This window comes from Micropterus salmoides, unplaced genomic scaffold, assembly GCF_014851395.1.
Source record: "Micropterus salmoides isolate LMB-PRFRI ecotype aquatic unplaced genomic scaffold, ASM1485139v1 Ms_hic_scaffold_6, whole genome shotgun sequence".
NCBI lineage: Eukaryota > Metazoa > Chordata > Actinopteri > Centrarchiformes > Centrarchidae > Micropterus > Micropterus salmoides.
Window position 1 is genome coordinate 4530985 of NW_024044348.1, and position 27276 is coordinate 4558260.

The 27276-nt window shown below is 40.5% G+C and overlaps 1 protein-coding gene across 3 annotated transcripts; it reads left to right on the forward strand.

Moving 5' to 3' along the window:
- Window positions 1-6987: 6987 nt before the first annotated feature.
- On the forward strand, window positions 6988-20993 carry LOC119890567 (beta-1,3-galactosyltransferase 2-like). Of its 3 annotated transcripts, XM_038701894.1 has the most exons (4): window positions 6988-7035; window positions 7513-7572; window positions 9139-10232; window positions 18194-20993. In XM_038701894.1, the coding sequence occupies exon 4, from the start codon at window positions 18231-18233 to the stop codon at window positions 19272-19274; it is 1044 nt and encodes a 347-aa protein (XP_038557822.1). In that variant the 5' UTR covers window positions 6988-7035; window positions 7513-7572; window positions 9139-10232; window positions 18194-18230; the 3' UTR covers window positions 19275-20993. The 3 variants fall into 3 exon arrangements, with proteins under 3 accessions (XP_038557822.1, XP_038557820.1, XP_038557821.1); XM_038701892.1 differs by lacking the exon at window positions 6988-7035 and having other exon boundaries at window positions 7081-7572; XM_038701893.1 differs by lacking the exons at window positions 6988-7035; window positions 7513-7572; window positions 9139-10232 and adding an exon at window positions 13492-13747.
- The last annotated feature ends 6283 nt before the right edge of the window (window positions 20994-27276 follow it).

Genomic DNA, 27276 nt, shown 5'->3' on the forward strand with positions numbered 1-27276 from the left:
TGCCGCCGAAGGGGAAAACTAGTGATGGTGCTGGGAGTAATGACAAAAAGTCCAGACAATCTGAAAAAAGAGATAGATCTGACAATGGAAGTGGAAGTGAGAGTGACGAGTCCCAAAGCACAAGGAAAATGCCAAGATCTGAAGAGGAGGGTGAATTTAGGATGATAGTTAAATTCAAAGATAAAAGTGACAAAGCCTTAAACCCACTCAGACTATCGGAGGAGCTAAAAAACAAAATGGGAAAAGTTCTAAATGTGAAAATGATGATGAATGGGAATATACTTGTTTTTTGCAGAAATGATAATCAGAGGTTGAATGCCCTTAAAGTTCGGCATTTGCTTAACAGGCCTGTTGAATGTTTCGTTCCTGGTCAGGCTAAAAATGCTAAAGGAGTGATCTATGTAAGCCTTGAGATAGAAGAGAGTGACATCTTGAAGAATTTAAAGGGAGCTGAGGTTGTAGCTGTACGGAGATTCAAAGAAACCGGTAATGCTGTGCTATTAACATTCAAGCAAGATATTGTGCCAGCAAGGGTTAGCCTTGGATATATTAGCTTGCCAGTGAGACAGTATATTCGTCCCCCACTGCGTTGTTACAATTGTCAACGCTATGGCCATGTAGCAGCAGCATGCGGAGGGAAAAAAAGATGTGGGAAGTGTGGAGGAAGCCATGACTTTATTCAATGTAAAGCTGATATAGTCAAGTGCTGTAACTGTGGCGGAAATCATGTATCTTCATTTAGGGGGTGTGAGCATCATGTTAGAGCTGTGGGAGTAGAGAAATTGAGAGTTGAAGGCAAAATATCATATGCAGATGCCCTGAAGAAAGTGAGGGGAACGGGGGAACCTTCCAGACAAGTGGTAGTTGAAGTGCCTTCTGATTCCCAGCCTGATAGGGAGAAAGTGAGGCAGATTGTGGGAACCCAGTCATTCCTGGCATTCATGGTAGATGTTCTGTGGGCAGTTAGAGACCAAACCAGAAGATCTGACGTTATTAAAGTGGTGGTGGATGCTGCAGAGAGATTTCTGGAAGAGGCATGTATGGGTCCAGAAGAGTTGCACAAGTATATGAGACAGAAACTGGAAGTTTACGAAAGAGGTAGGGGAAAACAAAAGATCACTGACAGTAATGAGGAATGTACTGGGGAAGAAACATGGACATAAATGATGATAGGTAAATTGCTGATGTTTTACATCTTACAATGGAATGCACGGAGTTTGATGGCTAATGGACAGGAACTTAAGAGATTTGTTGATGAATTTAAGGATCTACCAGAGGTGATATGTATTCAGGAAACTTGGCTTAAACCATGCTTAGATTTTGTGATTCCTGGATATGAAAGTAACAGATATGATAGAAAAGGAAAGTCTGGGGGAGGGTGTGCAACATTTATAAGATCAGATGTACAGTATCAAAATGTAGAGATAATGTCTAAACTAGAATGTGTTATAGTAAGAGTCTGGGGACAGCACAGGTGGATTAACATAATAAACATGTATAATCCTTGTTTGCAAATAAATCTAAGCGAGTTGGAGTGGGTTATGGAACAAGTAGGGACACCGGTCATTTGGGTGGGGGATTTTAACTCTCACAACCCTCTTTGGGGTAGCAGAATAAAAGATAATAATGGGAGCACTATAGAGGAATTTATGGACAGGTGGAGATTAGTTTGTTTAAATGATGGCAGGCCAACTAGATTTGATATTAGAACAGGAAATGTTTCATATATAGATTTGGCATTAGCGTCCAGTGAACTAGCTAGGGTTGGAGAGTGGGATTCTTTGGACAGATATACAATAGGGAGTGATCATTACCCAATATTATTGAGGTTTGGGAAAACTTTATTGAGTGAAGAACAGGGTAACCAAAACTTATTTAATTATAGTAAGGCAGATTGGGCACTTTTTTCTGAAAAGTGTAACAAAACTATAGAGGAAGTAAATGAGGAAGGGACAATAGAGGAATGGAATAGCAGCTTATGTGAAATAATTATGAAAAGTGCAATTGAATCTATCCCGATAAAGAAGTGTTCTAAAAGGAAAATTAGTGTGCCATGGTGGAACAAGGACTGTGATAAAGCAGTAAGAGACAGGAATTGCGGGTATAGAGCATTGAGGAAACATCCAACAGAAGATAAAGCAGTAGAATATAAAAGACTGCGAGCCAAAGCACGCAGAGTGATTAAGACTGCAAAAAAAGAGTGCTGGAGAAAATACTGTGGAAAACTAGGGGCAGAGACTGCAGTAACAGAAATATGGCGGGCAGTACATCGTATGGCAGGAAGTAATAGGAAAAGGAAAATGCCAGTTTTAGAGGAGGGAGGATTGTTTGCTACAAGTGATTTGGATAAAGCAAAGCTATGTGAAAATAGCTTTAGAGCTGTTCACAGTGGAGCTAACATTGGTGAAGCAGGTATAAGGAAAAGAAATGAGATATTAGAGCAAAATCGATACAAACTTGAGATAAATAATGATAATTCTGATGTGGGTAATTTATTTTTCTCATTAGAAGAATTGCACAGGGCAATTGGAAAAGGAAGGAAAACAGCCCCGGGAAAGGATGGTGTTAGCTATGAGATTGTTAAGAATCTTAGTGACAAAGTTTTGGAGGAAATCTTGGCCTTAATGAATCACATATGGCAAGAGGGAAGTCTACCTAGCACATGGAAGCATGCACTGGTGGTTCCAATATTGAAACCAGGGAAAGACGCTTATAAGGCAGGATCATACAGGCCCATTGCACTGACATCAGTCCTATGTAAAATAATGGAAAGGATGGTTACAGACAGATTGGTTTATAAGTTAGAGAAGAAGGGATGGTTTACATCAGTACAAAGTGGATTCCGTAGAGGGAGAAGTACCATGGATGCCGTTACGTCCCTTGACAGTGATATAAAGAAAGCAATGGTGAATAGAGAAGTATTAATGGCGGTGTTTATTGATATTGAAAAGGCGTATGACATGCTATGGAAGGAGGGGCTTGTCATAAAACTATATGAGGCTGGAGTCAGAGGGAGGATGATTAACTGGATACAAGACTTCTTGAAGGACAGGAGAATTCAAGTTAGGGTTGCAAATGCTTTATCAGCTGGAACAGGTATCGATAACGGAACTCCTCAGGGTAGCGTGATAAGCCCAGTCCTTTTCAATATTATGATAAATGATATATTTGAAGAAATTGGGAATAGTTTTGGAAAATCTCTATTTGCTGATGATGGGGCCATCTGGAAAAGGGGCAGGAATGTCAAACAAATAACTGAGCAAATGCAAGTAGCTCTGAACAAAGTAACTAGTTGGGGTGAAAAGTGGGGGTTGAGGATATCAGTGGAGAAATCAAAGTATATAATATTTGGTAATAAGAAAACTGAATGTGGTGGTTTATTTTTGTATGAACAAGCAATTGAGAGGGTTAAAGAGTTCAAATTTTTGGGTGTGCATTTGGATGAGAAGCTAACATGGAAAAAGCAGATAGATAATGTTGTAAATAAGTGTGAAAAGGTATTAAATGTAATGCGTTCCCTCTCAGGTAGCACATGGGGTGCAGGCAGAGATACTCAACTAATGATCTACAGGGCAATGATAAGATCTAGGTTGGATTATGGATGTGTGTGTTATGGGACAGCCGCTGATACACATTTAAAGAGGCTGGAAGTAATACAAGCTAAGGCACTGAGACTATGTTGCGGGGCCCTCCGTACAACTCCAGTCCCAGCTTTGTTGGTAGAGATGGGGGAAATGCCATTGTCAATTAGACGGGAGAAATTGGCAATGCAGTATATTGTTAAATTATGGGCACATAAAGGAGAACACCCTACAAAAATAGTTCTAAGTAATGCGTGGGAGTGGGGATCAGGGAAAAGGAGGAAGGAATGTTTTATGTTTAACATCAGGAAAAAAATTGAGGAACTGGGACTGAAGGAGGAAGGGATGGCCCCGCAAGTGTACTGGTCAGTTGTACCACCGTGGTTGATGTCCATACCAGAAATAGATCTTAGTATAATGGATAACATCAAACATCATGAAGGCACAGAGTATCCCAATATGGTAAAGCGAAGACTGGAAAATCAGTGGGGAACTTACCTTCAGATATATACAGATGGATCCCAAGATCCACAAACTGGGAAGTCAGGCTTTGCTTTTTATATCCCACAATATGAATATGTAAAGCTTAAACGACTGTCTGAGGGGGTATCGGTGTATACAACAGAACTTCTAGCTATTATATGGGCACTAAAGTGGATAGAGGAAGTGCAACCAAGGAGAGCAGTAATATGCTCAGATTCGGCTTCAGTGTTAAAAACTCTGGGAGGAAGTAATATGGGAGCTCGGCCAGATCTGTTTATGGAGCTGATGGTTCTGTTGTATAAAATCGAAAAGGCTGGAGGGTCAGTGGGATTTCTCTGGGTCCCTGCACATGTTGGGGTAGAAGGGAATGAGGTGGCAGACAAGGTAGCAAAAATGACTCTGAAAAGAGATATTGATTTAGAAGTTTGTATTGGGGTCACCGAATGTAGATCTGTCATTAAGGAAAACACTATAGTAGTATGGCAGAGGCAGTGGGAAAAGGAAACAAAGGGCCGGCATTATTATGCAATACAAAACAAAGTAAAGACAGAGCAGAGTTGCTTGGGTAAATCCAGAAGACAAGCTGTAATTATGACAAGACTAAGGCTGGGACACTGGATTTGCATGGGATCTAGCGAAGATAGGCAAACATGAGGATGGGCTCTGTAGAACCTGCAATCAACAACAGACTGTTAATCATGTGTTTATGGAATGTCAACAGTATAAAAGGCAAAGAGAACAACTGTATTCTGAGGTAGCAGGAGATGGACTACAAGCAGTGACATTGAGAGATATTTTGAATCCTCATGAGAACCAATCAAGGATAGTGGAAGCAGTCATGGATTTTATATCTGCAACAGGATTAGCCCTCTGAGAATGAAGGTGCTATAAAGCGATACCGAGACTGAACTGTGGGTGGCAGCAATATGCCGTAAGGCATCTAGTCTGCCGGAAAGCCAGTAGAAGAAGAAGAAGAAGTCTTTGTCTGGTCATTGCGCAGTTGTAGTGTGTAGCCTGCCTAGCGCTGTCTCTTTGTGTATGCCTGTGGATCATTTATTTTGGATTCAGCCACTCTGAAGTAAGTGTGTTCGCCTCTTGTTGGTCAAATAAACCTTTTCTGAACTTGACCTGCTTCGTGTCCTGCGTTTGGGTCGTCCAACCTGCTCAACCCTACAACCCTGTGACAGCTTCCATGGGAGGTGCCGCTGTCGTGTGACTTCATTCGGGTGCTACTCGTGAAGTTGGCAGATATTTTTTTCTACGAGGTCACGAGTAGGAAATCTGACTTCAGGTGGCGTTCCATAGTACTTTTTCTTGTTGGAGGTTGGAAATTCCCCAGTTGTGAGTTGCCTGGAACGCAGCATAAATCATTGATGCAGGACAGCCCAAATAATCAAGCACAGGAGAACGAACCGTAACACTGACTTTAAAACAAGAATCAATACAAAGTGGGCCAAAATAATACAAAATACAAAAACCATGATCGTGACACTTTTATAATGTCTTGGTTGTTTGCTGCCTCAAATAAATAATAGATGCATCAAGGCTACGAATGTGTTGCAAGCTTTTGTCAGCAGGATCTTGCATATGTGGAAACGCATACGTTCAGCCAGTGAGGTGCATATAATCACAATGTTGTATCCAGTGGTCCCTCTCCCCTGTTTACCTTTTTGTTCTCTGCTGTTTTCCTCTTTGATAAAGCTTATAGTTAGGGCTGGCTCAGGTAGTCCTGAACCATCCCTTAGTTATGCTGCTATAGGCCTAGACTGCCGGGGGATTTCCCATGATGCACTGAGCTCCTCTCTCCTCTACTTTCTCTCCCTCTGTATGCAACCTTATCCCATTATTGCATGTTACTAACACAACTTCCCCTTTCTGGTAGTCTTGTGCTTCTCGTCCCTCTCCTCTCTCCTATCACTTCCTGCAGGTTTTCTGGCTCTGGAGCTGTGGAGTCTGGATCTGTGGTTGCGGGTCACCTGCTGCCCCCGTGTTCCTGCTCGACACCCTCTGCTGCAACGACTATTGTTGCTAGTCTTATTGTTATTATAATCATTAACATTACGATGGTTACCATTAACACTATTATAAATATCTGTACCATTTTTCATTTAGTCTATAGCAACATTACCTTCACTGTGTGTACCTCTGTGTGTATATTGTGTAGGCTGCCTCCCTCCCCTCTCTCTCTCCTTACATCCCTCTCTCTCTCTCTTTCACTCTCTTTCTCTCTCTCTCTCTCTCTCTCTCACCCCAACCGGTCGAGGCAGATGGTCGCCCACCCTGAGTCATGGTTCTGCTCGAGGTTTCTGCCTCTTAAAAGGAAGTTTTTCCTTGCCTCTGTCGCCTAGTGCTGCTCTTGGGGAACTGTTGGGCTTCTGTAAATAACATCACAGAGTACGGTCTAGACCTGCTCTTTTATGAAAAGCGCTGTGAGATAACTGTTGTTGTGATTTGGCGCTATATAAATAAAATTGAATTGAATTGCTGTTTACCCATCCTATTGTGCCTGTCTGTCTGTTTTCCCCTGTGAGTTGCTAGTTTGCAGATGGGCGTGCTTTTCCTCCTGGCTCCTGCACAGTGTCTCCACACACCTGCACCTCGTTCCAAATCAACCGCAGGTCCAGCACGCCAGTATTCGCCAGATCATCTTCCGTGGTACACACCTTGGCCTGCTCTCGTAATGAACCTGTTTGTGACCTCGCCTCTACTAATCCTTGTTAATTCTCCCTCGTTCTCACAGAACCACCCGAACCTGCCTGCCAGCTCACCTGCTGCACCCTCGCAGCTTCAGTCCAACCACTTCGCTTCGCTTTCCCTATCTGGACCTGGATCGACTCCCTCGCCCCCTGGGTCCAGCTTTTATGTACACTATTAACACCTAGCTGTTTAAGCAGGGAGCTGTTCTCAGGACTCCACTCTTCCCTCCTCCTTCCCTTTTCTCATTTCTCCCTTCTGAAGAAGATGGGCTCAGGTTAGGAATTCAATTATTTATTAAATCTAAGCTTGATGTAGTACACTTAAGTAGCACACAAAGAACCTTTTTAAAGGGATAGTTCAGGATTTAAAGTGGAGCTGTGTGAGGTAATTATCCACGGTCAGTGAGAGTGATCACCCAGGAACCCTCAAAAAGCCTGAAATTAAGTTTGTTTTTGTTTGCCATGTTTTATTTCTAAGCAAGTAGTCTCAAGTAGAGCCATGTCTTTAGAGTGTAGCAAAGCTTAACATCAGGAAGCAGATGGAACAGAACATATCCTTCAGTTACTGAGGATGTGAGCTCACACAGTGGCAAACAAATATTTTACTAAGCAATCATTTGAAGCTGAGAGGAGCTCAGCAGCAATTACAGCCTGTTTTATTGTAGGCTAATATCAATCCTGCATGTTTCAAATTGTTATTACTTGTTTAAATGTGGTATGAACAGTTAATTAGTGACTAATCTCCACTACAGATTTCAAAAGATATGTAAGAGACATGGGCCCAGAATTGTATGCTACGCTCCTGACTGCAGGTAATACACTGATTATACCTCATGCTGTCCCACTTAAAAAAAAAAAAAAAAAAAAAAAAAATCCAACTATTAGGGTTGGGTGTCGTTTAAAATTTTACACTACCAGTACACTTAAAGTGATAGACCACCAAGTACTTCATTCGATACCTAGCGTAAAGTGCCACCTGTTGAAGAGATAGTGGTTGATTGGTAGCCTATTATTATTTTTATTGTTGTTCAGACAAGCAAGGTTTTTCAAATAACGGTTACATAAAAATATATACAGATCCTCCTCACAGGTAGTATCATCAGAGACAGCTTGGAAGTTTTTTTTTGTATTTGAGTGAGAGAGGAGGAGTGAAATAGTTTAGCGACCAAATGAGTTTAGATAAATTTTTGATACGTTTGTGAAAGTAAACAGAGAGAATTATTTCTTTAGGAACGGGTAGCTCGATACATTTAAGCCCAGCATTGAGTAGTATCCAAACGTGTCCACTCAAACCAGTTCTTCAGTCAATACTTTTTGTATCCAAATTGCGGCAAAATGACTATTTTTATGGTTTTGCTTGCAGCCAAACACACAAGCAACACACTGAAAGAAAGAGAGAAGCATGCCTTTTTTTTTTTTTTTTTTTTTTTTTCCCGTACGTGCCTGCACCCGCTTGTCCATGTGTCTGAGATGTCTCATTTTATAACTGACTAAGAAGGTTGTCAGTTTTTTTTTTTTTTTATTCCTGGGAACACACCATTTCAAAAGCTCAGACTTAACTTCCTTAGGCAACCTGCTCAAGCATCAAGTCAGTACTCAGTACTAGTGTTACATTCAATTCTTAAGAATCTGTACATATGCAGGAACAAGTTAAACAAACCTTTCATTGTTTTCTGTTGTGAAACTTGAGTCTCGCCCTAATTCAAATGAGGTGGCTGCACTATAGTTGGCACAAAAGAGCAACAAAGACAGTGACACCTGACGAAAAATCAGTTTTTGCACTTTCATTCTCTAACTTTAATGGGGTTAGTTGGTAGGGATCACTAATAGCCCAGTATTGAGTAGTATCCAGATGTCTCCAGTCAAACCAGTACTTGATTCAATAGTATTTGTAACCAAATTGCGGCAAAATGACTATTTGTATGGTTTTGCTTGCAGCCAAAAACACAAGCAACACACTGAAATAAAGAGAAGGGCATGACTCTTTTTTATTTTTTTATTATTTTTTTTTTATCAGCCGCTCACCTTCGGCTGTAACACGTTCGTCACTGTTGCACATTTATCACCACAAGCTTGGCTTTCTATTGGTTCATCTTCTGGTATCATTTAAGAGTTCTCTGTACATTTGCATTTGCTGTTCTTTCTAAAAAAATAAAAGAGGCATGTCCTTCTTTCAGTGTGTTGCTTGCGTGTTTGGCTATAAACAAAACCATACAAATAGTCATTTTTTGCTGCGATCTGGTTACAGAAAGTATCGAATGAAGTACTGGTTTGACAGACGTTATTCGATACTGAGCTGTTAGCGATACCTATACCTACCAACTATCCCTTTTAAAGTTAGAGAATTAAAGTCATTGAGAGTTTTTTTTTTTTTTCAGGTTTGTTGACATTTCAGCTGATGAAAACAGATATAAATATAATTTTAGCTTTGCAAAATAGTGTTCTGACATGTCAGGCAAAGAGGAGAACAGGAATTTCTTTGAAAAATTGGGTTTTTTTTATTTTTTTTTTTATTTACCCCAAAAATACTGAACAACAGAAACCAAAAAACTTCACAACTAGGCCTATAAAAGAGGTCAACCAAATATCGCTATACTCAAAAAGGCATACAGCAAAACAGGATATAAACAGAACAAACTGGCCTAACTGAATGAGACACAAGGGCTTGGCCAAACCAATTTACACATAAGGGGAAACAAAATGGACACAACTACAAAGGCTTGATTGTCGGTTTGAGAAATGTTTTTACAGGGCTTCTCACTGCTGGTGAGCACTCAGCTGAAGAGACTCTCGAAGTTTATTTAGCCAATTTGTGTTTGCAGAAAAGTGAATGTGTCACTGGCCATTTGTTACACATTTAAATAGTGTTCTGCAGAGTTTTACTGATATCCACGGACAACTGCGTCATGTGCTTCCTCAATGTTTATCATCTTTTACAACACAAAAAGACTGAGTAAGCCGTCTCTGTTGGTCATGTTACTCTTCCTGGTCCAACTTTGAACCTCATGTCTGCGAGCCAATGGGGAGAGAGGAAGGTCCCCATACCTGAGATGTCATAAAATGTGTTAAAATAAAAATATCTTAATGTTAAATTGGCTTCTTTAGTAGGCAGTTTATTTCAGAAGCTTTTGTTATATTTATTGAAATTCTCTCTACGTTCTGATCAATACATAAAAAAATGCTCTGACACAAAAATTTAATTAATCTGTGGCTGTCGCAGAACAGTAAGTACTTCCTGAAAATACTGGCTGTCTTACCTGCCCACCACCTGTCCACATGCATGCACCTTCAGGGGAGTGGCTTTGGAGTGGGCACTGCGGGGAGGACTCTTTCAAAATCCAGCTGCCTCCTCTTAGTTCCTCCTACGTTGCCTGCCCCAGCTTTAGAAAATTAAAGCTCAGATATGAGAACACACCACATTTCATGGTCACGCCTCTGGCTGTGGATTCAGACATCGCTGCAGACTAACAAGGTAAGAAAACACTTAACTCCTGTTTCCACGTTCCTGCTGATATTCCCTTGATAATAAGGGTACAGAAGACACATGCTGAAGCAATGGTTAACTAATAAGTGATGTTTTAATGAGCGCTTGGGTGACTTCCTGTTCTAGCATTTCAGACAATAAAACGGTACCTGTTCTCATAGAAATATGAACTGTGGCTGCTGCATGACACCCTGAGTCAACAGAAACATATTTAGTTAAACTGAAAAGTACAAATCCTCCTCTTGACACAACATTTATCATGTCAGGTTATTCTCTTTTGTGCTACACTCACCTGCTATTTCCTACAACAAAAGCAAAATATTTAATAATTCATTCAAAGACTGTTTGATCATGCAGAAAAATGAACGCGTTTAAATTTGATAAAAAAATATATGAAAGTATTTTCAGTCAGGTGTCACTTTCTTTGGTGTGGAAGAATGTTTCCCACATTATTGCTCCTTTCTGCCCACTGTAGTGCAGCCACCTCATTTAGATAAGGGCGCGACTCAAGTTTCACAACAAAAAACAATGACAGGTTTGTTTAACTTGTTCCCGCATGTTTAGAGATTTGCATCAGCGCAACTCAAAAAGGCATCTTTACACCCATTTGACATGCTGAGTTCATCTGGTGGTTCAGAGCAACAAGGAGTTGATGCTTGAGCCGTTATTTTTAAAGTTGCCTGAGGAAGTTTAGCCTTTGTTGAGCTTTTGCAATGTTGTGTTCAATGTTAATTGACCCTTTCAGGTTATTGCTTATATGAGTTTGGTTTATTGACTTTGTTATTATTCAGTTATAAAATGCAACATCTCAGACTTTGTCATATATGCTGTACTTCTGGCCTTATTTCCATGTTTCCGTGCAATTTTGCCTTCAGTTCTCCAAAAAGTCCTCCAATCCTAAACACAGGTGGTCTTATCTCGACCTCCCAATATTACACATATGAAGTCCATTACGAGAGAGAGAGAGAGAGAGAGAGAATAAATGAGCCGTGGGTTGGATTTGAACCTGGTACATGGTGCATTTTGAAGTTTACGTTCTATATTCTTAGCATAAGTTGTTGTTTATGCCAAATGCTTATATGTTGTCACTGACAGGGTGTCTGAATTGTTGTGGTTTCTGTTTAGTTTTTTATACGACCGGTAGACTGAAACTGAAATGCCCTACCGGGATAGATAAATTTGAATTGAATTAAAACTGAAATCTTTGTGATTTAAACAAGTTACTTTGTGAACATACAAAAAAAAACACTCATTAAAATTTACCAGTGCTGGTGTTTAACGCCATATCAACTTGGTTTCATCCATAAAAATTCTCCCAACCTGCTGTTATTACAGAAATGTGAACTAATAGAAAAGGTCTATTCTGGGACTAGAAGCTCCCAGTGAGCGTACATGGCGGTCGCACCGGTACCGAACACAACAAGGAATACAGTACCGAGGTGGTTCTCTTGCTGGGTTTGGCTGAGTCAGCTAATAGGACCGCTAGCTGCACAACCTCCTTCTCATGGCGGTCCAAAGCTCCTGTGCTACACAGCTAAAACCATTAACTAGATGACGGCAGCTAGTTAGCAGCTAGGTTCGAATTACCGGAGGGATTGGGGGGGTATGACCCCCTTAAGACTTAGACCCACTACCCCCAAAAAGAGGGGGGAAAAAACGTTTGACCGTTAAGGCAGTGCTATGTTGATTTTTTGCTGTTGTATTAAAAAAGACATGAAACTAAATAGTAAAGTGTTTACTGAGGTAATAAATCAGCAGAGAAGTAGGGTCATTTTACTATTATTTCTAATGGAGCCGCTAAACTTTAAAAGTCAAAAACATCTCAAGAAAAATGAAGGCCAGTATGAACTGTTTCAGAATGATCAGGAGCTGTCTGACATTTGAATGTGCTCATGTCTTTCTGAACACTATGATCCTGTCGTACTGCACCACTGTTTGGTCCCAGACCAGCCAAACTACCATAAAGCCTATTGAGAGGCTTTAAAACCGCGCCCTAAAAATCTTAGATAAAAAGCTCATTCCATTCGATCACTGTTACATTTTAAGTAAACATAAAATCTTAAACTTGTTAATTTTGTTAATCTTAGACATATAAAGTTGTTTTTTAATAGTTTGTGTGTCTGTGGAACTGTCTTCCTACAAATATAAAGACTTTAACTAAACTGTCCACCTTCAAAAAACAAACAAAAGCCTGGCTCATACAGCAGCAGCAGTGTGATCATGACATATGAAATGTATATCTGTGTGTATGTGAGGTAAAGCATCTGTGTGAGTTCGAGTGAATGTGTTTATTTACTACACTAACTTTTATTGGTGCTAACTAGTCTCTGGACATTTTATTGTATTCACTGTAAAATTTTACTCCTTCATTATCTTAACTGTTAAAAGCCCTTCTAGGGCATCGGATTGTTTTTAATGTAATAATCTGTTTTTTTTTTTGTATCTGTCTCTACTCAAATAAACAACAAATAAACTTGGTGAAATTGAGGATTAGATATTGTAGTGATACATTTTGACACCAACGTAGTTTATGATTTCATTTTAAGAATTTTGTGAGCTTACAATAAGCAGTCATTTGTTTTCACTCTGGAATTCAGGAGTTTTACTTTGCTGGGTAATTGAAAAATGTTCAGGTGTGTTATTTCACTGCTTTAGTGAATGCAGGTTACATTTCATTCACCGTCAACATGAGCAAGAGTAAAGGAGATATATGCTGAAAGAGTAAATCATCTACAGACTGCATACACACATTAGTTAAACTAGCAAGGATATTGTAAGCATTGTAAGACTTTTATAAACTGATGCACGCACCTGCACTGTTCTGGGTTTCCTTTATGACCAGGAAAAATAGTTGACCCATCCAATTGTCTTTTTAATTGGCACCCTTAGCAGCAGTAAGCTATTACCTGATAAGCAACAAGTCAGTCAGGAAACTCTAAATCACAGGGCGTCGCTGAGGTCATCAGAGAGAAAACCAGAAAAGATTTTCTTCAAGTTGTCTTTTTGTGCAAGTTATAAAATTGTTTTTGAACAGTTATCAGTAAGGCCCCCAGAATACCTTCAAAATACGTGTAGGTCATATGAAGAAATAGAAAAACACTCAATTTGGTTGTCATGGGGACTTTAAGTTAAGGATCTGAATATTTCTTGCACCACAGTCAATAAAGACATTTGCTTGCTGTTCAAATAACAGGATGTAGTAATTATGACGGTCAGCAGCAAAGCAGGAAACAGTGAGAGCCTTTTGCACAGAGGAAGGAGGGGGTTATTAAAACACTGAACATTGCATTGTAATATCCCACCAATGATCATATCTCAGTCTTACAAAATATTTCACTCACGCCCTTCAGTCACAAATGTGGATCATCCAGACGGGGTCAGTTTACAGAAAGGTTTTTTTCAGTCAAAAGAAATAAGTTTTCAGTGCCTTGAACACCACAACTTTACTTGTATTGGCACGACAGAAGGAAGTCTCGCAGGGAAAAAGACCAAAACACCGGAGGGTAAGTGTCAAAATGTGTTGCTTTGTCTTTGGTGAGCTGACCCTTTAATCTTGTCTTGTGTTTTGTATGGTGTCGCATATTCCACTGTTTTGTTGGTAGGTTTAAAACTCAGACAAACAAGCGACATCTCTGGAATAAAACAAGACTTTAAGAAGATTTTTTTTTTATTTACAGTCCAGTGTATTTGGGTTATTTATTTTGGATAAATGTTAAATACCCCTGCAGTCACAGCTTTACCTAAAGGTCCAGTGTGTAGGATTTAGTGGCATGACGAAGTTACAGATTGCAACCAGCTGACTACCCTTCCTCTCACACTCCCCTTGTAGCAGAACTAGATACTGTATATACGCATTAGACCTTTAAGTTAAAGTAAAGTACCAGTATTTTATACATTTTATATGACTAGATAGCAGCATTTTAATAGCTGGTCAAGGTTTTTAATTTATAACAATGCATCATATTTTAAGACAATCGAATATTTTTCATGTAAAATCTGTAGTGGAGTAAAATGTACAGTGTTTGTCTCTGTAATGTTGTGAGAGTTTAAAACAGCATGTGTAAGTACCTTAAAGCAAAGCACTATAACGTTTCCAGTCAAACCAGGGCGTCGCATACAGAGGCCCTCGGGATTATTGTTCCCTGAATGGGTTTTCTCTACGTCACCAAGTAGTTTTGATGCCTAAGCTTAACAAAACTGTGATGTTTCACAATGTTAAAAGTCCGGTGTGTAATATTTAGGAGGATCTAATGACAGAAATGCAATATAATATCCATAACTATGTTTTCAGTGGTGTATAAAGACCTTACATAAAGAACCGTTACGCTTTTATTACCTTAGAATGAGCCATTATTTCTACATACACCGCTGGTCCTCTTACATGGACGTCACCATGTTGAACCACCATGTTTCTGCAGAAAGTGAAAGCAAAGAAGAAGGAACATTGCTCCAGTCCTGAGGTCTTTACATTGGCTTCCTGTATGTCAAAGAATTGATTTCAAAATCCTGCTGTTAGTTTATAAAGCACTAAATGGTTTAGGGCCAAAATACATTTCTGATCTTCTGCTTCGTTATGAACCATCCAGACCTCTCAGGTCGTCTGGGATCAGGTCTGGTTTCTGTCCCCAGCGTCAAAACTAAACAAGGAGAAGCAGCGTTCAGTTATTATGCTCCGTATATCTGGAACAAACTCCCAGATAACTGCAGGTCTGCTGAATATGTCAGTTCTTTTAAATTAAGACTGAAGACTTTTCTTTTTACCATTGCTTTTAATTAAATATTTAAGATTTTTCTTTTTACTGATAACTTACACTGCACTGTAACTTTTACTGTCCTGTTTTCTTTTTCTTTGTTTGTAGCTTTTTACCATTGCTTTTAATTAAATATTTACACGGTGAGAAATGAGTAGGTAATTGAGTGAAAAGATAATGAGAGTGAGATTGAACAGAGTGAAGGAAGTGGTCTTAAATCTCGCGCCTGAGTGATTTGCAGGAACCTCCGTCCACCTGTAAACGCACAGGTGGGTCCAGAGTATAACTGGATCAAAGCGGCCTGCGGACAGACATGTCCTGGTTTCTCTGTAGTGTCTGAAGGTTTCTGGAGTTTCAGTGGACCCAAAGATTGCTGTGGACCCGAGTACAGACTAGCTAGAGAGAACTTCTCTGTTTATTCTCTTTTCAAAATAATTGTAACTCAATTATTTGCTCAACCCCTCAGCCTGTTTTTATTTTCCATTTAACTCTTTTAACCCTGATTGTAACACTGTAACTTTTATTATTTTATGTTGCTTTTAAACTTTTTTATATTTCCCTGTTGCTTTTATGTTTTATGTAAAGCACTTTGAATTACCTTGTTGTTGAAACGTGCTATACAAATAAACTTGCCTTGACTTACAGTAGCCCAAATGAACAAACTGCTCTACAGAGCGCGTTTCGTCACTGGTGGTGTCGGAATAATCAGAATATTCTTTTTTCTTCTTAAATCTTTATTGCAAAAAGAGAAATAAAGTGTACATGGGACATAAAGAAGTATGCAGAACTTTGATTTGTGCAAAATCACGGATTGCATATACATATTTTGCAAACATGTAATTTGTAATATGGTTATGACGGTTAGTTTGCTGTCCATGTAGTAGTGAACTAGATGTCTGCGTGTTGTTTATATACTCTGATAATCTTTGGAGGGGCGTCTATGTTGATTCCACATTCAAAGCACATGAACACACATTTATGCATCTTTTTGGCAGCGTGAAGGCGTTTTGGCATTTTCTTGCCGATTTTGAAGACAACCAAGGCATTAAGCATACCTGCAAAATAATTTTAAGATAAGAACTAAACTGAATGTGTTTTTAAATTAAAACCCCCTAGATAACAAATAATTTAACCACATCATGCATTTAATCAACTCAATTTAGACTTGTGCAATGTTCCATCGTCAACCGCTTATCCTGCGTACAGGGGGGCTGGAGCCAATCCCACCCTGGACAGGTTGCCAGTCCATCGCAGGGCCACACATAGACAAGCAACCAGTCAATTTAGAGTCACCAGTTACAGGCCGCATGTCTTTGGACGGTGGGAGGAAGCCGGAGCACCTGGAGAGAACCCACGCAGATAACATGCAATCTCCACACGAAAAGGCTGTGCAATTGCACTTGTGCAATGTTGAAAGTGTTGAAATGTTACTTGTTCCCTAATTTGGCGTCGTGCCATGATGCCATCATGTTAAATTGTTCACACATGCTTCATTCACATCTGACATGCCTTGCTTGCTTTCTGGCTCTTTTCAGCATCCGTGTTGGGCCATGCATTAGTGCTCGGGAAAAATTAAGCAACAAATCTTTTCTAAGCTTACAAAACTAACTTCTTGCATTCAAATGGATGCATTCCAAACTTAAACTGTATCACAGCCCTGTGTGACAGAGTTTCAACAGTGCAGGTGGTGACTGACCAGTGCAGTGATGGGGACGCTGTGCTGTAGGAGATGTCCTTCAGATGAGAGGTTAAACCGAGGTCCTGACTCACTGTGGTCATTACCATGGCACTTATTTCAAAGAGTACCAGGTTCCCTGGTGTCCTAGAAAAAATTACCAACCCTGCTTTTTCCATCTGGCGCGTGAAATTGGCTCTATGTTTCCCTCCCTCTCCACCTCAAGCTGATGTGTGACGACCATTCTGCGGCAAATGGCTGCCTGCTTCACCCTTGTGGGTGCTACACATTGGTGGGGGTTGAGATGAGTAAAAGCGCAACATAAATGTAATGTGTTATTATTATTATTATTATTATTATCATCATCATGCCTTATCTACTAAAAACTAGTGATTGAGACCATTGAGACCAGAACTACGGGGGAGCCAGGGGGAGCTCAGCTCCCCTTAATAAGACATCAGGTCTCCTAAAAGCTGGGCTTGTGATATCTTGGGGGGTCTCTAAAATTTTGACAGCTTGCTACATTGCCATTAATTTCTATATTTCTCTATTATCATGGATCTTTCGTAAAATCAGGAGCGTCAGATTTCATCCAGCCAGAGGGAACGATCACAACCGACCGCAGCGAGCCGGTCGCTCCGATCTCCTGTCCCTGGTCTGCTCCACTCCCTCTCCGGTACGGGTTGTGTCGCTAGTGCGACCGACGCGCTGTGAACGGTTCATGATCGTCCCTCTGGCTGGATGAATATTACGCATGATGAATCCATGTAGGCCAGGCTTTCTGAGTCTCCCAGTCTGAGACCACCAACTGTCATGGAGTGTTGTTATTTCCGGTTTTATTTTGTTAAACTCTTCCTCTTTTCGTCCCTGTGTTTTCTCCTCTGTATTTGATTATGTTTTTCCTCTTCATATAGACTTCCTTACAATCTGATTTATTTTTGCAACAAGTGGAGTCGCCCCCTGCTGGCCATAAGAAAGAATGCAAGTTTAAGGCATTTACATTTATTAATTTATCTGATGCTTTTATCCAAAGTGACTTACAATTGCTATATATGTCAGAGGTCGCACGCCTCTGGAGCAGCTAGGGGTTAAGTGTCTTGCTCAGGGACACAATGGTGAATGGGTCACAGTGGGGGATTGAACCCGGGTCTCTCACACCTGATCTTATCCACGGCACCATCACCAAGGCGGTATTGTAATGCTTCACTTTCCAGACCCGGAGGTTGCTGCTTGCTTGGGGCTAACCGTAGCTGCATGAGCTCGCCGCAGAGACTGCTCAGTACTGTAGACTGTTAAACAACAAACAAACTCAAAAACAGTGGTTCCCCAGCAGAAAGGGAATCATTTGTTTTCACCATAATTCCGTCCATAAGTAACACAAAGGCAGAATCCCAAGATGTCGAAGTATTCTTTTAACAAATACTTCCCTGATTTGAAAAACTATATATTACTTGTTCCTTAACATTATGTTACTGTGGATATATTACTGTGATCACTGACTTGTTTTCTTTTTGTGTTTCCAGCCAGAGTGAAGACGTCCAGCAGGAGGCAAACAGAAGAATGTTCAAAAAGAGAATCACACTCTTGTTCTTCTTGATTGTCCTCATATTACTTACCTTGCATTGCCTTGATTTGAGGCACATCATCTTTATGTGGATTCCCAGGTTCCTTAGCAGTGGTATAGTTTTGTTCCAGAAGATCCTTTCACCGTTTCGTTATGTACCTCAGGGGCCGTACTTAGTGGAATACCCGTATAAGTACCACTTCGTTATAAATGAGCCTAACAGATGTGAGCAGAAGAAGCCCTACCTGGTTCTGATGGTTCCTGTGGCGCCCCACAACAGGGCCCAACGTGACATCGTCCGCAGCACTTGGGGAGGTGAAAGCCTGGTGCTGGACAAAGTGGTGACGCTGTTCTTCCTGCTGGGGCTGCACATTGGAGAGGGAGCAGAGCAGCTCCAAAAAGAGCTGCTGCAGGAGAGCACTGAACATCAAGACCTGATCCAGGGCAACTTCCTGGACTGCTACAAGAACCTGACCATCAAAACCATGATGATGCTGGAGTGGCTGGACGCCCACTGCTCCAGCGCCTCTTACGCCATGAAGATTGATTCAGACATGTTTCTAAATGTGGCCAAGCTCATAAACATGTTGTTAGACGCTCCGAAGACAAACTACATGAGCGGACATGTGGCAAGAGAAGCTGAAGTTCGGAGAGATACATTTTCTAAGTGGTACGTACCCGAGGAGATTTACCCTGGGTCTGTGTACCCAAATTATGTTTTAGGTCTGGGCTACGTTTTGTCTCTAGACCTCCCAAAAAAGCTTGTGGAGGCATCCAGACACGTTAAAGCTCTTTACATTGAAGACGTGTATTTGGGGTTGTGTATGCAGCACCTGGGTATCCCTCCCACCGACCCCCCAGACTCGGGTTATTTTAATTACGATCCTGTGCAGTACAGTCGCTGTGCTTACTCCAGGCTAATAGCAACCACTACATATGAAGACACAGATCTTTTATGGATTTGGGAAGACTTTATCAGACCTGGTCCTCAGTGTGATGAGAGTGGTTTCACACCTGGACTATTTGCTATGTTTTACTGAACTCTGGTGAGGACCAGAAAGTTTGTGACCACGATAAAAGGAGGATCTGTGGTGTGGTTTGGTAGCAGTGTGAAAGCAAAACGGACCAACAACAGGATTTCAGCATGAAACTGCTATTAAAATCTGCTGATTATGAACGGTGTTCTGTGAAGCTTAAAAGTGATCTACATGCAGCTTAGCTACAAAAGTCCCATTCATTTTTCTCATAATGTTAAGCTTTAGAAAATATTTGGTTCTTTAATGAAAAAATAAAAAAAAGGTACAAAGTTTTTTATGGACAACTATGACTCCATTTTGGAAAGACGCATCCAATCACAGAGTTTAATCCTATTACAAGCACAGGAAATCGGAGGGGGGGGGGGATATCTCCAAGAAAGGGAAATCAAGGTACCAAAAAAAGAAAAAAAGTAAAGAGCAAGAAAGCAAAGGGAAGGAAAACAGCTGCTAATTAATTTATTTTAAAAGAAATGTGAGTACAGTCACACTTAGCAGTTAAAGAATAGTTTAAGCTAATGTCAGCAGTTTAGATCGAAGGCTGGAATCTAGCTTGACGCATATTTGCACAGTAGGCTAGATCATAAATTATTATCATAAATTAAACTTACTAAAGTTTTAATTATTTTCCTTTTAGGCCGACATGCCTGTGAACCACTAACTTACACTGTGGGCTTGGACACAGTGTAGTACTGAAATGATGCAAATGGCAAGGCTGTTTATTTTATTTTTGTTTTGTTTCTGCAAATAAAACATGACTCTAGTGAAGTCTTGTTCAGGTGTCTTTCATTATGCAGTATAGAAAGCATTTTCTCAATGTAGGCCTATGGAACACAGAGACTTCTTGCATATAGGGCCCAGAATGTTGTGCTGTGGCCCTGGTCACAATACTATGTAATCCTTACATCTTTCAGGATAGTCCTGTGTTTTAATTTTACATATTGCATTCAGTGACCACGTCTTTCTAAACAGTTTTCTCCCTCAAACTCAACCACCACCAAACATCTGTATTTATATAACAAGAGAGTTAATTATGGGTCCTGGATGCAGTCACTTTTACTTCCACCTTTACTCTCCATTCTGGACGCATCTGCAGAAAATCGCCAGGGATGCATCAATCTGAAGCAAAGATCCGTTCCCAGGTGGATTACAGGAGAGGACAGAAGACGAGATGTGGATGAGAACTTGTGCCACTTTTATTTCTTTATCTATATCTCACCTTAAAAAAATGCATACAGTGAATATCTATCGTTTTTATATGGAATTACTGGAACTACTTTCATTTTGTGTACTTGCAATTACTTGATGCAAAAAGGGCAGAAAGCATCACTGCAACATTTACTGAAAGGCAGCATAAACCATGTAATAAACAGAGTTGTGACCTTATTTATGTTGTAATGGGATCTTGATCTATGCTAAATATATAAAACAGTTTTCTAAAGATAGTGATACATTTTGTAATTCCGCCTGTTCGGGTTTTTCCAGGTATATATATATAACACACACGAGAATGTAAAACTGTGTTTTTGTTGGCAGACAAATGTTTATGTTATAAGACTTGGTCCTGATGTGTGTTTTGGTTGCATCGGTGCACTTTTGGATGTGAGAAGAACTGTTGTGAAGAGTTGTGAAAAAGTGAAGCACTGTAGCATGTTTGTCCATGTGACACTGATGATGCTGAATGACATCACAAAATAAAATCTCCAATAAATGATTTGCATTTCAGTCCATGTGACTCCCCTTTATAAAAGTCAATGTGAACATGAACAGGACCAGAACTAAAAGGCAAATAATGCACATTCTTGGTGTGAAAGTGACCTTATAAGAGAGCAGATGATGCATTTCACATATACATTACCTGATCAAGGGCGTCACTTTGTGTTGAAAAGTAGAGTGGTGGGGACATAAGGTCTCAGATTAGGGGCGTCATGATACACGAGACCTGACAATGCTCAAAAACAAGATGGGAAAGATTTCAATTCAATTCAATTCAATTTTATTTATATAGCGCCAAATCACAACAACAGTTATCTCACAGCGCTTTTCATAAAAGAGCAGGTCTAGACCGTACTCTATGATGCTATTTACAGAAGCCCAACAGTTCCCACCAAGAGCAGCACTAGGCGACAGAGGCAAGGAAAAACTTCCTTTTAAGAGGCAGAAACCTCGAGCAGAACCATGGCTCAGGGTGGGCGGCCATCTGCCTCGACCGGTTGGGGTGAGAGAGAGAGAGAGAGAGAGATGTAAGGAGAGAGAGAGGGGAGGGAGGCAGCCTACACAATATACACACAGAGGTACACACAGTGAAGGTAATGTTGCTATAGACTAAATGAAAAATGGTACAGATATTTATAATAGTGTTAATGGTGACCATCGTAATGTTAATGATTATAATAACAATAATAACAATAAGACTAGCAACAATAGTCGTTGCAGCAGAGGGTGTCGAGCAGGAACACAGGGGCAGCAGGTGACCCGCAACCACAGATCCAGACTCCACAGCTCCAGAGCCAGAAAACCTGCAGGAAGTGATAGGAGGAGAGAGGAGAGAGACGAGAAAGCACAAGACTACCAGAAAGGGGAGAAGTTGTGTTAGTAACATGCAATAAAGGGATAAGGTTGCATACAGAGGGAGAGAAAGTAGAGGAGAGAGGAGCTCAGTGCATCATGGGAAATCCCCCGGCAGTCTAGGCCTATAGCAGCATAACTAAGGGATGGTTCAGGAGTCACCTGAGCCAGCCCTAACTATAAGCTTTATCAAAGAGGAAAGTCTTAAGCCTACTCTTAAATGTGGAGATGGTGTCTGCCTCCTGAACCCAAACTGGAACCTGGTTCCACAGGAGAGGAGCTTGATAGCTGAACGCTCTGGCTCCTAGTCTACTTTTGGAGACTCTAGGAACCACAAGTAACCCTGCATTCTGGGAGCGCAGTGCTCTGGTGGGGTAGTAAGGTACTATGAGCTCTTTAAGATAAGATGGTGCCTGATCATTAAGAGCTTTGTAGGTAAGAAGAATGATTTTAAATTCTATTCTGGATTTTACTGGAAGCCAATGCAAAGAAGCTAAAACAGGAGAAATGTGATCTCTTTTCCTGGTTCCTGTCAGAACACGTGCTGCAGCATTCTGGATCAGCTGAAGAGTCTTAATGTAACACTATTTTGAAGAAATGTTAAATGCTGAAATATATGGGTCTTGTGGTCGTCCCCTGGAAGATTTTGAGCATTAAATACACTTGTTTTCCTGCATTCTGGAGACATTTTCTGCTCCAATTTATGGTGGAAATTCAGCTGGCAGGTGACAATTCATAAATAAAAAAAATATATAACGCAGTCAACAGCAGCCTGTTATTGTTTTGGACAATGCACATTTGTTTCTTCTATATTTAAATTGCATGTTTTCTTATTAGCATTTATTAGTTAACATTTCTTGGTGCAAGCTATGTCTCAGAACATTTTTAACAAATCCTTTCAAACAGTCATGGGGACAAAATCAGCCATTTCAAAATGTGCTGGGAACATCAGCGTCCCCAGTGTAAATGACACCTATGCTTCTATGGAGACAGCTGGAAAAACAAAGAACAGTTGAGGACATTGCTTTTATGAAGACAAATACATTTTATTCTCTGTAGTTTTGTTAAAATAAGACTACAGCTGTCCTGTGGTCATTCCTACAGCTAAATGAGCTAAAAGCTAATTAGGATGCTAACATGCTCATAATGACAAAAGCTGCGTTCAAGCTGTGGTGTGTTGCCAGATCACCAAGTGTCATCGTCCTGGGTTGTTGGTGTTTGTAGTCTTTCTGCCCCTAGTGTCACGGTCTTGTTTAACTTTCTGTCCTTGTGTTTTTGGGTTGATTGTTTACACTCGCCCTAATATTTCTTTTTCTGGCTCTGGAGCTGTGGAGTCTGGATCTGTGGTTGCGGGTCACCTGCTGCCCCCGTGTTCCTGCTCGACACCCTCTGCTGCAACGACTATTGTTACTAGTCCTATTATTATTATAATCATTAACATTACGACTGTTATAAACACTACTATAAATATCTGTACCATTTTTCATTTAGTCCATAGCAACCTTTACTGTCTGTACCCCTCTGTGTGTATATTGTGTAGGCTTCTCTCTCTCTCTCTCTCTCTCTCTCTCTCTCTCTCTCTCACCCCAACCGGTCGAGGCAGATGGCCGCCCACCCTGAGCCATGGATCTGCTCGAGGTTTCTGCCTCTTAAAGGAAGTTTTTCCTTGCCTCTGTCTCCTAGTGCTGCTCTTGGTGGGAATTGTTGGGCTTCTGTAAATATCATCACAGAGTACGGTCTAGACCTGCTCTTTTATGAAAAGCGCTGTGAGATAACTGTTGTTGTGATTTGGCGCTATATAAATAAAATTGAGTTGAACTGATTTGAATTGAATTAATATGTTTCATCTGGTCTCGTTATCTCCACGTTCCTTATGTTATGGCGCCCTTTATAAAAGCATTTTCTAATACCTGAGGTACTGTTTGAATAAAAACCTCCTAAAACCTGAGGGTCTTCTCTATTCACCTCTACAGAAATCAATTAAGTTGAACACAGACGCCCCCTGTACAGGGGGGGCTGCACACGATCGTCAAAACTGCTGACTTACTTTTGCTGTTCCCACCGTTTTAAGTCCAAAAATAAGCTGATTTGTTGCTCTGAGTATCGGCGGGCGGCATCTTAATTATTGCGGAATACCTGGGAGCTCTGCCTGCCGTCTCGCCTTTTTCTGCAGAGCAGGAGAAGTGCCGCTTTGGGACACTCAGTCTTTTTAGTTGGCCGTTTGGTGGCCGACCCGTTGGAGGTACATTCTTTAGTGTGCTAAGTTTTTTTTAACAGTGACCTTTAATTGGTACTGTCTCTCCACTGTCAGTGTCTTAACAACTGTTCATTAATTGTTTTTGGTCAACCCGGTCTCACTCCCAAGTCGTCACATATGGACGCTTGGTCAAGAGCCATAATCGTCAGTTTGTGACGCACTAGGGATCCCTTTGACGTCATAGTTCGACGTGTTGAGGGAAGCCCTGTTGTGTCAGTTTTTGATGGTAAAGGCAAGTATGATATTTAAGAGAAAAGACGAAGTAAGGAGGTGATTGGGGTGGATAGAGGGCCAGAACCCGGACCTTGAAGCAGGAGAACAGGGTTTGTGTCCCGTGCGAAACAAAACATTAAATGTTTTTATTTAGGCGAGTGAGGTAAATTGACATTAACGTTAGTTAACTTAAGTCTTAAGTGACATACATAGCTATTTTAACCCAAACCATGATCTTTTCCTAACCTTAACCAAGTAGTTTTGTTGCCTAAACCCAACCAAGTACTTTCTGTGCCTAAACCTAACGAAACTGCAACGTTTCACGACTTTAATTATGCGCGTTTCAACATGGCAATGTATCGAAACGTTACGTTTTATCTTGAAAGTGTAACCGGATATTGCATATTTATTGTTGCAAAGCGTTGCTAACTTGACTGTGGGTCCCTAAACGTCAATAATTGATGCAAAAGGGCTACCCAAGTCTTTAAAAAGCGACGACAAAGGGCCTTGACCATGGGTCAGACATTTGACGAGTAGGGAGTGAGACTGTGTTGTTTTGGTTCATTAAACAAATATGAAAAACACTGTTTACAACCTTTACAATCATGTTTTGTAAAGTTATTTGGATGTTTACAGAATTCTTAGGAAAATAGCATCCTGAAAAAGGGATGTTTCTTCTTAATAAACAGTAAACAAGATTTAATAGATTCCTCTGGAGGTAATTAAGAAAGGAGTTTTATGTGACACATGCATTTCAGTTGAAATTTCCACCTGGGAATTCAGAAATTCCAGTTCAGAGTTCACGAGGAGGAATCCGATTTAAGTGGCCTTCCATGGTACTTTTTCTAATTGGAGGTCAGAAATTTTAGAGCTGCTTCTGAGAGGCAGGCGTGTGGTGAGAGCAGGGCAGGTAGCGGAAACACTGAGACAGGCTGGTAGAACAGGAAAACACTGTTAGGCTTAGCAACTCCAGGAAGCAGAAACAAGCACCTGGGGATGGGCCGTAGTACTGTACCGCATGAGTAAACTGATGAGGTAGTGAAGAACCAGGATTTAAATGCAGGAGGGCTTGATTACTTGGATGTGCCTCAGGTGCGCGGGTGATCACAGGTGAGATAAACCTGGCTGACCTGAGGAGAGTCGGAGAGCCACACCCAGAGGCCCAATCCCAGGGCCTTTCCCAAAGTACTTGCTCCCCTCTCGCCCTACCTATTTGTTTGCTCTTTCACATTGAGTGCTATTCGAAACCAGTTAGCGCGGAGTGGTTTTGATAAAAACCCTCCAATGCTGAGTGAGCATAGATACTGGCTCGTTGAATGTGTGTAACACCTGTCACGGTTTGGTGTGTAGGGAAGGTTGAGGACCCAAATGCAGGACTCAAAGCAGAGCAGGTGCAGGTCAGAGGTTTATTAAAGAAATTCAAGGCGTGCACACTTACTAGTGGTAGTATTCAAGAATCCAAGATAACCAAATGTCTAAACAAAACAGGTAACCAAAGGAAAGCCAAATCCACACGAAACAGCGACACACAACACGGAGCATGACAAGCAACAACGAAACACCAAACATATATACACCAGGGACTAACGAGCAGGCGGGAGCAACACAGGTGAAAGGGATCAGAGAGATAACTGGGGGGTTACTGAACACTAAACACAGGCCATATCAAAATAAGATGTAACAGATCAGAATAATATAAATAACAAACTAATCCAGACACAAGCAGACAAATCGCAAATAAACTACAACTAACAGGGAAAACAGACTGAAGCTAATGATAATACAGAACTCAGAGCAGACAACGCCAGAATAATGCAAACACAGAACTAGGAGTAAATACAAATGCAAAAGAAAATGCTCTTGTCTGACAATACAAATGTTTTTTATTGACTCTATACTAAAATCTTCAGCCAAAACAAAAGTACACGAAACGACAGAATAACAGAACAGGACATACAACTAATACTAAATACACAGAGGTATCAGTAGCAAGCAACAAAGGTATTAAAGAAAAATATTTAAATCTTTACACAATTTAACTGTTTTAATTACTTTACTAATCTTCAGTCCAGATAAATCAAAAATAATGTTTGATTTCTATTTTGAAATGTTGTATTTGTGGTTTCTTTTTAGACCAGTTGTATTTGTGAATTTAATATTTTCCACATAAGATATCAATGAATATCAATCTTATCATAAAATAATTGAATGTCTCCTTTTGATAAATTGACAGCTGAACCAGTCAAGGTCTTAAAGAGATATTTAAAATCTAACTAAAAACACAAAATAAATTAAATGAAATAAATTGTTATTGCAAAACACTTACCCTCAACATCAATCCTGAATCTTAACACAACTGTTGTTTGTTTGATAAACATGTGAGGGTGCCTCTGACACCCACGTCCACTCCGTGACGGGGTAGACTTGGGAAAACCAAAGACCGAGGAACCAGTCAAACCCAAGATAAACAATAAAAGCCCAGCGGAAACACAGGAAGTGGAAATCTACTGCTGACCTTAACAGCTCTCTACTGATGCGTCACTGTGGCAGACACTCGTATTTGATATTTTCACCTGGAAGTCTCCAGTCTATCTAACAATGGAAACATATTCACCACTTGTGCACCACTTATCCTCAGCCACTTCCCTTGCCTTCCTGTTTGAGAGAGTTTCTGGCTCCAGTGACATGGTGTTTGATTACATCTGGAATACAAATCTCAAGGAGCCTTACTCCAGACTATTTGGACCAAGTGTCATATAAAAATATGATGTAAGGTCTTGTTAACATGTGACAAGCCTTTGCCGAATAAACCGCATTGTGAATTCATCATATCTAAATGAGCTGGTGAAGCCGTCTAGCAGTGGTGGACAAAGTATTCAGATCCTTTACTTTCCCTTTAAAAGTACTAATAACTCAATGTAAAAGTACTGGGATTGAAAATGCTATTTAAGTAATATTATGTAAGTATAA

What these genes read in the sequence shown, in the direction of transcription:
- LOC119890567 (XM_038701894.1), top strand. Translation starts at nt 18,231, where the DNA reads ATGTTCAAAAAGAGAATCACACTCTTGTTCTTCTTGATTGTCCTCATA.